At 40.5% G+C, this 11,144-nt stretch overlaps 1 protein-coding gene across 1 annotated transcript in view; it reads right to left on the bottom strand.

The window, feature by feature from the left end:
- Positions 1-6: 6 nt before the first annotated feature.
- Positions 7-11,144, bottom strand: part of THNSL2 (threonine synthase like 2) — a 24,428-nt gene continuing 13,290 nt past the window's right edge. Inside the window, exons 5-9 of the mRNA XM_042473606.1 lie at positions 9,755-9,952; positions 8,763-8,996; positions 5,305-5,430; positions 4,376-4,527; positions 7-1,189 (exon numbers count right to left, since the gene is read on the bottom strand). Coding sequence (XP_042329540.1) covers positions 985-1,189; positions 4,376-4,527; positions 5,305-5,430; positions 8,763-8,996; positions 9,755-9,952 — 915 coding nt within the window. The 3' untranslated portion in view covers positions 7-984. The remainder of the gene's footprint in view (positions 1,190-4,375; positions 4,528-5,304; positions 5,431-8,762; positions 8,997-9,754; positions 9,953-11,144) is intronic.

Here is an 11,144-nt window from a genome sequence, read left to right as displayed (position 1 = left end):
GAGCATCACAACTTAGCACAGCTGCTACTGTGAAGCTTACTAGGTGATTCTGACCCAATCAACAATTTCTAATTTCACTTACAGAGGTCTGAAAATCAAATGGGAGGTTGAATAACACCTTATCTAGACACACAACACAGTTTATCAGTTTCATAACACTTCAACTGCCAACACTTTAGTCCTACAAAATCCTGGGGTTTGTAGTCTACTGAGATACTTAGAATTAAGTATTTCAAAAAGTGCACAATGCACACTTCAATGCTGCCCTAACACCGGTATCATACCACACGGTGGGTGATGTCATGGTACTCCTTTGGCGCCGCATCTAGATGACACACATCAAAAGGAGCGCCAAAAAGCCATGGTGTCGGCAGCTATGGTGCCTTTTCCATGGCGCAAAAAGGAGCCACTTTTTGCAGCTCCTTTTTGTACTGCGGAAAGGCCAGATTGGAGCAGCAACATGCAGTTGCCATGGCCCCAATCTGGCTAGGAAAGGGGTTGTTTGTATAGCTCCTAAATTATACAACATTCACTAACCTTCTCAGGATTAACAACCCCTTAAAAGTGCTGCCCTAAAAAAAAAAAATCAGATTGGGAAAAAAGTTCCTTTTTTAGCCCCAAGCCCCCAGTATTTAAATGTCCAGAACATCCTATGCAAGGTTGTTCCATGCTGTTTTAGGGGGCTTTCCACTCCAGAACACCCCCCCCCCCAGCATGGCCCAAAAGGTGACATGTTGTCATTTCCATTAATTCAAAATGACAGCTACAATGACACATTCGGGTCCTCTAGAGGAAATGAAAATGGGATGGTTCATCCCTCAAGGCTCCGCAGAATGTTGACACCATTGATTCTGTGTCACAACCACTCCTTACTCTGAAAAACTTTAGCAAAAGCAGCAAAATGACCTCCACTGTGACCAGTAAGAGGCTTTGATTGAGTAAGCACTTCATTGATTCTAGGTTACTCATTATGAATATTCAGCTTCAGACAGAATTTTGTTGCTTTGCAACTGCTTCTATTTGATGCTGCAATATTTTTGCCCAATCTTCACCCCTCTTCAGGGTGCAGGATCTGGTTTCCATTTCTTTCAGCTTGCTGATCTCAGGTGAGACCTCCAGGGGGAGTCCTGCTTTACAAACAGCATCTTCAAACTTGACCGGAGAGGCAGGGGCCAAGCAGCATCTGAAACTTGGGGAAAAGAAAAAGAGACATTTGAATCATCTCTGCAGTGAGACTCCAGGGTTGCAATCCATTAACCACTGAAATCACTGGGACTGACCTCTGGGCAGAGTTTCTAAAATTGTGCTTCTATTTCTCTGACATTTCAAAAGGAAGCACCTATCCCAGTGGAATCTGACCCCTGTGTGTTCTTGCCACACCACCATCGATTTGTTAGCCTTTCAAGGGTCACACTGTCCCTGAGGATAGGACTTTTGGGTCTCTTCCCACATTATGCATGGTTAAAATCTGTGCTGGCTAAGAAAAGTCTGATGATGACAGAAAGTCCTTACCAGATCATCATCACCACCACCACACATTTATAGTGTATTCAAGAGTTGAAGGCACTCCCCTCCCCGCCCGCCCCAAGCTATGTTATTTACAAAAGCCCTGTAATATAATGGTAGGTATTGCAGGTAGGAGAAATGGGGCTGAGAGAGTCATTTGCTAAGGCCACCTGGTGAGCTAAGGTTTGGCAAGGGCCAACACAAGTCTATCGAGTTCATAGTTCCCTGAACTACACCAGCTTCTAACTATTGTGTCTGTGTGTCCATGAATCTTCATTCTGCATGGTACATTTTTTCCTAGAGCACACTTGAGGTATTTTAGGGAAATCTGATGGCCAATGCTCCTTGTAAGACCATGGCTTCAGAAGGCAAAATTATTCTGATTTTTAATCTCTGGTCATGGTGACCCTGTGGATGCGATATCTCCCCATACTCCATTGCTCTGTCCTCCCTGTCCTCCTTGAGTCCTGCAGACTCATGTCCATGACCTCCCTAATTGAGTCCAGCCATCTGCTGTGCAGTCTTCCACTCTTTCCTCTACCCTCAACCTCTCCAAGCATTATTATTTTTTCTAATGAATCATGCCTTCTCATGATGTGGCCAAAGTACAACAACCTCAAGTTAATCATCTTGGTTTCTAGGGGTGTTTCAGGCTTGATCTGTACAAGGACCCATTTCTTTGTCTTTTTGGCTGTCCATAGTATCTTCAGCACTATTCTCAAACACCATCTCAAGACAGTTGATTTTCTTATCTGCTTTTTTCACTGTCCAGCTTTCACATCTATGCATAGTGATTTGGGATATCATGGCTTGGATGATTCTAACTTTAGTGCTCAGTTGTATATCTTTACTGTTTAGGTTCTTCTCTAGCTTTTTCATGGCTGCCCTTCCAATTCCTAGTCCTCCTTGTTATCTCTTGACTGCAGTCTCAGTTCTGAGCAATGTTTGATCCCAGATATGAGAAATCTCAGTCTTTCAATTTCTTCGTTGTCTCATTTGAATTTATGTAGATTCTCCCTGGTCATTATTTTTGTTTTCTTTATGTTCAGTAAACCTGACTTTGCACCTTTTTTCCTTGATTTTCTTTAGTACAGTGGTCCCTTGCCTTACACGGGGATCCGTTCCGGACCCTGCCGTGTAAGAAAAATTCCGCCTATGCTCGAGCCCCATTGAGAATAATGGGGCTTGTGCGCCGTGCACATGCCACAGGCACACACACCATTCAGGAAACTGCGCAGGGCTTTCAGCACAAGCTGAAAACCATGTAAAAGACGCCCGCGTAAGACACAGGTGTACTGTAATTGTTCCAAGATCATGATGTTTTCTGTTACTGTTATTGTGTCTGACCTGTAATTTCCTAGACAGCCTTTGATTTTTTTTTAAAAAAACTAGTGTTCCATTTTTGCACGCTGTGGCCCCAATTCCAGCCTTCTGAGGGGACAAAAAGGAGCAGCAAAAAGCAGCTCCTTTTTGCATCCTCGAAAAGGCGCCATAGCCACGGCAGTGTGGCTATATGGCGCTATTTGGCGCTGCGTCGTATGGACGCAGCACCGGAGGTGCATCATGATGATGCACGCCATCTGTTGCAACACACAGCATTAGGGCACCCTGAGGGGTGGAGTCGGGCATGCATCGTGAGGACTCTAAGCCCCGACTCTGCCCCCAGGCCAGCCTTTCAGGCTGGTCTGTGCAGGACCTAATTTGATGATTATGACTACACATTGTGCAAGCAAATAATTTTTGTCTTAAACCTCCCAACATTTAACCTTCAATGGTTTTAGAACTTTTTATCACCATCCTAACTTATCTTACTTATCCTATCACCATCCTTACTTATCTGTCTTGTTCTGAACTAAATAATCAAGGATGGGTTCGCTTTCCATGTAAGACAGTTCCTCCCTTCCTGTCGCATTCTTCATTTTTTCCAACCCTACAGCATCCTTTTAAAGGTGTGGTAACCTGAACTGTACGCAGAATTTCAAGTACAGTCACAGCTCAGATCTGTATTTTATTTTTGATCCTGCTACTATTAATTCCTAACAACAAATTTATCCTTCTCCCACTGCCAGATCCTGGCTGATGCTTTCATTGAGCCACACTTGAGCCACACTTCTATGTCCATGGTCAGTTCAGACTCTATCAGCATATATAAAATTTCAATTTTTTTTTGCTGTTATGTGCATTACTGTACACCTGCTTACACCGATTCACATTTGAATTTTTGTTATTCACTGACATAGTTTGTTCACTGACCTAGTTTGAAATACCCTTTTGGAGCTCTTTGGAATCCATTTTGTTTTTACCATCCCAAATATCTGAGTGTCACCAGCAAACTCAGAGACTCACTTCACATCCCCAATTCTCCCATTTCTTGTCACTTCCTGTTTCCTATTCTTTATAATGCTCCATATTGGAATGTCTCTTCTTTTAAGATGACCTCAAAGTTTGCTCAGGAGTGTTTGGTGGGGGACTCAGTTAAAAACTTTCTAAAAGCCTATGAACACAATTTCTATTCCATCACTGCATCCAAATGGTTTGGTGACAGTCTGAAAGATCTCTAAAACAACAGTGAGATAAAACTCACTTTTGTAAAAATCATGCTGATTCTTCTTCAGTAACACATGGCCTTTGATATCTTTGATCATTTTCTTTTAAATAATGTTTTCGACTAATTTATCCAAAAGAGAGGTTAAGCTAACTGACCCGTAACTTCCTAGACATCCTTTGGTGTTTTTTTTAAAACTAGTGTTCCATTAGCCACTTTTGATCTTCATGTACAGTCTTCAAGCCAGTCTTAGGGAGGGGTTACACATTATTGCATGCATGTACATCCTGCAAAAGGTCTAATTTTTGACAGAGAAATCCTTACATGCTTGGATGGCAATCAGAGTGCTTGTAATGGTAGCAAACAGCAGTAGCGGTGTGGGGACACAAGAGGTAGTGGTTATCCTCCTTACACTTCCTCATAGTCTGGAGAATTTCTTCATCTGATACTGTGCAAGATCTCAGACCTTCAGAGAGCTGCAACCATGTAAAGAAATTAGAGGTTATCACCCACCCAATTAAAAAAAAAATCATAATTGTTTGGATACTTCTTTACATCTTTCTGACATTTGTATCCTGTCATTCCTCCAAGTCATGCAGGAGAGTGGCTCCTCTCTTTTGTATCCAGAACTCAGAAAGTGCCTTTTAAGAAGAATGACTGCAATGACATCTTGAGGACATCCACAACTGGAACGCGAGCATTATCTTACCACCGCTCAGGTATAGATGGATTCAACATGCCATTATAGTCATCCTTCTTAAAAGGAACTTTCAAAACTAATTCTCACAATTTTCCATGACCTTTATATGGATTCTGTGATCAGATTTGTATACATTTTTATTTTATAATGTTGAGTCAAATACATAATATTTTTATACCTGTAGCCTTACTATGAATAAATATTGCTCATATGCAATATAAGTGAAATATTCTGGTCTTTTGCTCTCCATATTATATTACATGCATGTAGCATTCATATCTATTGTACTGCTGTTGTGCTTTTTGGTTTTGTGTAAGTGTTTAGGAGCCATTCTCAAGGTAGTTCATGCCACAAAAACTATCAAATCCAACAAAAGTATATAAATATAAAAGCACCCTATCAAAAGCAAATAACAAAACAAAGCAGGAACAATTTTAAAAACAACATTTTTAAAACCAGCACCAGTTTCAATTTAACCAGTGAAAGTGAATGAAGACGTTTCTTCAAAACTTGGTTAGAAACACAGCAGAAGGAAATGCAAGTAAAAGCTAACCTTCTTTTGCAGCTCTGATGGGAGTTTGACACTTTTAGTATTATAAAATTCTTCCATCAGACTCTTGACCAAATTGCTGTCTGAGCCAGAGAACAGCCAAAAGATCCTCTCCATATTGTAAGGTTCCTAGGAGGATGAAATGTGACATATTGTTGGTATTCTCATTGGCATTATTATCTTTCCTGTTTGGGCCTGAGAGCAGCTTGCAACAGTTAATATAACACAGCTAAAAATGTACCTCAAGCAAAAATTAAAAAATAAAGTTAAATTTAAATTCATGTTGGAAATGTAAACAGGAGGGATCTTTTAATCATATGTGGGGGACATGTGAATTGGGCAAGAAATTCTAGAATCAAATATACACTGTATGTTACAAACAATTTTGACAGTTAACTTCCAAATGAAACTAGAATTGTGTATCTTGGGAATGATGGAGGACCATGTGAAGAAAAAATATGGAAGATTTCTTTGATATGCAACTACAGCAGCAAGACTATAAAATGCAGAGAAGTGGAAAAATACAACAATACTAGTGTGCAAAGAGTGGTTGTTAAATTGTAAGACTTAGCTGAAATAAACAATTTAAAAACTTTGATTAGAAAAAAAACATTGATAACTTTTGTAAAGGATTGGAAACCTTTTACAGTACTGGTTTTTTGCAGACTAAAATCAATAATAGGTTGATTTGGAGTTTAATTTGTAGATTAGGTTAAGCAGTGAAAGTATACAAATGGTAAGGATATTGGAAGATGCTACATCATCTAGACATGTATAATCATTATGGGGAAAGCAGGAAGTCTCATATATATATATATTGTATCTCATTAATATTTTTCACATTATTTCTTCTTTTTCTCTGTATTTTCTGGCTTTTTTATTTGTTTTTCTTTGTGTGTTATTTTAACTGTATTGGAAATTCTTAATTAAATATTATAAAAAAATTAAACAATCAATAAAATTTAAACTAATTAAAAGCACAGCCATAAAAAAGAAAACAAATTGACAATACAACACAGTAAGAAAGGCCTGTTCCCCTTTATCAGTTAGTTTTCAAAGGCTTGCCAAAACAAAACAAAAAAGGTCTTCTTTAGCCTGTAGAAAGAACAAGGAGGGTGCCAGTCAAACCTCTCTGGGAAAGGGTATCACATCCATAAGCATGAAGGAAGCTTATGCTATAAGAAAGAGTCACCATGAATATTAGAAATGGAAATGAAAAAGAAGGCTATTCGGCAGTCAGATATTCAAGTCTTTTACCCCAAGTCTCAAGTCAAATCTCAAGTTGCCACTTTCAAGTCTCAAGACAAGTCTCAAATCTCAAGTTCTTACAAGAGACTTTCAAGTTGAATCTCATTGAGTCTGAAGACTGGGAGCTAAGTAGAAAAAAGTATGTGCATGAGGATGGAGTTTCAATAACTATAAAATCTATAACTATAAAACCTATAAAATAAATGATGTGCACAAATGTAGGTAAAGAAATTTAAGCTATATATTATTGGCAGCTGTATGTTCGAACACATTTACAGGCTGCTGTTCCCCTCAGAGAGCCTTATCACACTAGACAAATCCTACTTATAAACGGGATTCTAAAAGTAGAAGAAATCTGCAAATGCAGAAGGTTTTTCAGATGTGTTTGCAACAAACTGCAATAGCTAAAAAATGTAGAAGCCTCAAGTCAAGTGGAGTCAGTGCTTCATTTATGGCAGAGTCGAGTTGAAGTCAAGTCACTGAAACAGCCTATGTCCAACTCAAGTCCGAGTCAAACGACTCAAGTCTATATCACTAATATTCAGAGTATCAAAAGGCTGAATTTCAGAAATCCCATGAGGGATCGTTCTAATTTAGGTGTAAGAAACATGTGGCCCTCTGGGTATTACAACTCCCATTACCCTTAAACTGTTCTGGCCAATGGTGTGAGATGATGAAAATTGCATCCAACATCAACTACAGGGCCACAAGTGTCCCTCCTGCAAATTGTTCAAAGATCCAGCATAAACAATTTAAAGCAGCCAAACCTTTTCCTGTGGGACTATCACAGTGGGCCAAACTAGGAAGGCAGTGAATTTATAATCATGGTTTATTTATCTATAACCAGTGTGGCATAGTGGTTTGAGTGTTGGACTATGATCCTGGAGACTAGGGTTCAATTCTACTTGGCCATGAAATCAACTGGATGACCTTGGGCAAGTGACATGCTCTCAGCCTCAGGGGAAGGCAATGGCAAACCTCCTCTAAACAAATCTTGCTAAGAAAATCCCACCTTAGGGTTGCCATAAGGGTCACCGTAAGTTGGAAATGACGTGAAGGCACACAACAAAAACAAGCCATACATTACTAAGTGTTACTGGGGAAAACAATCATACAAAGCCTACTGATAACAATCGTACAAATCCTACTGAAATGTGAGATATCTAGATCTTTCGGTGAATTATTTTTTGTTAACACTCATAGTTCTCTGAAGTCACATTGGCACAAGGATAAGAAAAAAAATTCCCATCCACAATGTGGACAAGGGTACTTTCTTCAATACAACAGTGGCAAAAATTATTTATCTAAAATATTATTACTGTACCCTTCCCTTCATTCAAAAATTCTACAAAGGTGCTTGCATAAATTAAAAATTATAGTACCTGCCTTCATGTTTACAGGTCACAACACACAACATAAGAAGAAAAAAGAAAAGGAAAACAAGCAATTTTTAGATACATAATAGCTCTTCTAAGGACCATCTGGAATGGAAACAGTCCAGGAAGAGAGTAAAAATGGAAACTAATATCTCAACCAATAATAATATTAATAATAATAATAATAATAATAATAATAATAATAATAATAATAATTTTATTTCTATCTTCCTGCCTCTCCCAATGGATCGAAGCAGGATCACAGCAAGGTTAAAATTACAATTACAATACTGCAGCATTACTGCATAATAGATTGGGTCCTGTTTCCCACATTCTCTTTCTGCTTCAGCCAAGTAGAATAGCAACTAAAAGATGATAGTAGAAGAGAGATGGGGAACATGTGGCCTTGAGATGTTGTTGAACTGCAAATCCACCGTCAAAAGGGTGAAAGTACAGAAAAGTCAACCCAATTACATCTAAAAGATTTCAGCATTCCTTATTCCTGCAGTAGAGGGCAGCTGGTCTCTAAAGAGAGCAAACAGGAGTGGCCCATTACTGGAGTAAGGAATGAATCAGAGATCCAAAACACATTGGCTTAGTGCTCCTAGGAATTGTAATTTATTGTGGCAAGAGCTCTCTGACAGAGAAGGCTAAATGTCTCACAAAACTATAGATCCCAGGATTCCCTAGCACTGAGCCAGAGCAGTTAAAGCAGTCTCAAACTGAATTATTTCTGCAGTGTGTTTTGGACCCGAGACTCAAGGGAGGCATTGCAGATGGGTCCTTAAACCTGCACCCTCCTAATCAAACAAGAACACCCCACCACCAAGTGCCTACCTGAATATCCATTGCTGAGGCTAGTGTTGACTTCACCGTCTTGGACATTGAGAAATCTCCATGCTGAATAGCTCTGTGTACAACATCATTGTCATTGACCACAGCCACAAGCTCAATGGGGAGCCCCATCTTCTGTGCAATGCATCCAGCTACACCAAAGAATAGGAATCTTGGAATACAAATCACCTTACACAGACAGAGTCGATGAATCACAGAAATCCTGGTGGTGACATCCTATCGCAACAGGACTAAAGCAACTGGCTTCCAGAGTTCAAGGGCACACAACCTGTCCTCAGAGTAGAGAGCAGAAGGTGAGCTGTGTTTGAAGAGTCATCCTTTACTTCTTCACTTTTTAAATGGGCTTCTTGGGAGCTTTTGGTTTTTTGGGCCATGTGCTCTTCCTGAGCGCATGGTCGGAGGAGGCAGGGATTCTGCTGAGCCACTGATCTGATTAGTGGGAAGAGATACCAGCAACTAGCTCCATATATATACCTGCTGCCTCTGTCCTTAGAGTTCAGTCTCGGAGGGCCAGTTGTTGAACAGAAGCCCTGCCAACAGGCATCTGTGTGGGCACTTTGTGGGAGAAATTTGAGGTGAAGGACCAGAGTTTTGGTTGTTTTTTTAGTCCCTTCTCTAAAACTGCTAAATATGGATGGTAAGAGACCTGCTGCAATTATTGCAACAGCTGTGATATGTTTGTCTTCTTGCTGGTGAATCTGGGTAGCTATGCCTGCAACATTTGTAAGCTGGTGGCCATGTTGGAAGAAAAGGTCCAGAAACTTGAGGGCAGAATATCTACTCTTGTGCATATTAGGGAGTAAGAGGATTTCTTTGACAGAGCAGAGCAGAGTGTCCTGGATAGGGAACACACAGGGGAAGTTTCTGGGGAGGAGGCCATCTCCTATGCAAAGGAGGTGGACATCTGGAGGAATGTGACACACAGAAGTAGATGGACCAGCATTCATTCTGAAACCTGAAGCTACAGAATCAACCTGAAGCTCTCTATCAGTGAAATAAGGAAGATCAGCAGGGTCAGTCCTCAGGCAAAGTGAGCCTTTGGTAGAATTAGCATAGGGAATGGCCCCGGCCAAACTCCAAAACAGGCATGTGGTGGTGGTAGTGGACACCTTGGGATACAGAGCCAGTGGTTTGCAGGTCTCATAAGATGTCTCCAGAGATGTGTTGTCTCCCTGGAACAAAAAATTGTTTATGTCCACAGCGAAAGGAAGAAGGAGGAAACAATAGGGCCACTGCATGGAGAAGATGGCGAAATGCTAACAGGAAACAGAGAAAAGGCAAAACTACTGAACACATTCTTTGCCTCAGTCTTCTCACAAAAGGAAAATGGTGCTCAACCTGAGTAAAATGGAGCAGATGACACAGTAGGGGAAATGCAGCACAGATGAGGTAAAGAAGTAGTACAGAAGTACCTGGTCAATCTAAATGAGTTCAAGTCTCCAGGGCCAGATGAACAAAATGTAATCTCAGAGCCCCTGTCAATAATCTTTGAGAATTTCTGGAGGTCTCAGCAGACTGGAGGAGGGCAAATGTCATTCCCATTTTCAAAAATGGGAAAAAAGAGGACCCAAACAATTACCATCCAGTAAACCTGACATCAATACTAGGAAAGATTCTAGAGCAGACCATTAAAAAGAATGAAATGCACAGATAGAGGATGGGGGGGGGGGGGGGACCCCTGGCTTGACAACAGCACATGTGAAAGGGATCTAAGAACCTTGTAGAACACAAGTTGAACATAAATCAGCAGTGTGATGCAGCAACCAGAAAATCCAATGTGATTCTAGATGTATAGTGTCTAGAACAAGAGAAGGAATAATAGTAATCTATTCTACTTTGCTCAGGCCTCACCTGGAATACTGCATCCAGTTCTGGGCACCACAATTCAAAAAGGATGTTGACAACCAGTGTAATGTGTCCACAGGAGGGTGGTCAAAATGGTGAAATGTCTGGAAACCATGATCTGTGAGAATAGACTTGGGAAGCTGGGTATGTTTAGCCTGGAGAAGAGGAGGTTAAGAGGTGACGTGATATCCATGTTTAGATATTCAAAAGGGTGCCATATTGAAGATGATGCAAACTAGTTTTCTGCTGCACTACAGACTAGGGCACGGAGCAATGGATTCAAGCTGCAGGAGAAGAGATTCTATCTCAATATTAGGAAGAACATCCTGATAGGAAGAGCCGTTTGACAGTGTAATACACTCCCTCAAAGTGTGGTAGAGTTTCCTCCTTTGAAAGTTTTTAAGCAGAGACTAGATGGCCATTTGTCAGGGGTAGTTTGACTGTGTATTCCTGTATGGCAGGGGATTGGACTTGGTGAGCCTTGAGGTCTCTTCCAGCTCTATGATTCTATTGCCAGGG

Source organism: Sceloporus undulatus, chromosome 6 (assembly GCF_019175285.1).
Source record: "Sceloporus undulatus isolate JIND9_A2432 ecotype Alabama chromosome 6, SceUnd_v1.1, whole genome shotgun sequence".
In the NCBI taxonomy this organism is placed as follows: Eukaryota; Metazoa; Chordata; class Lepidosauria; order Squamata; family Phrynosomatidae; genus Sceloporus; species Sceloporus undulatus.
The sequence above is the reverse complement of the archived record's forward strand: the minus strand, read 5'-3'. Positions and strand labels throughout refer to the sequence as shown.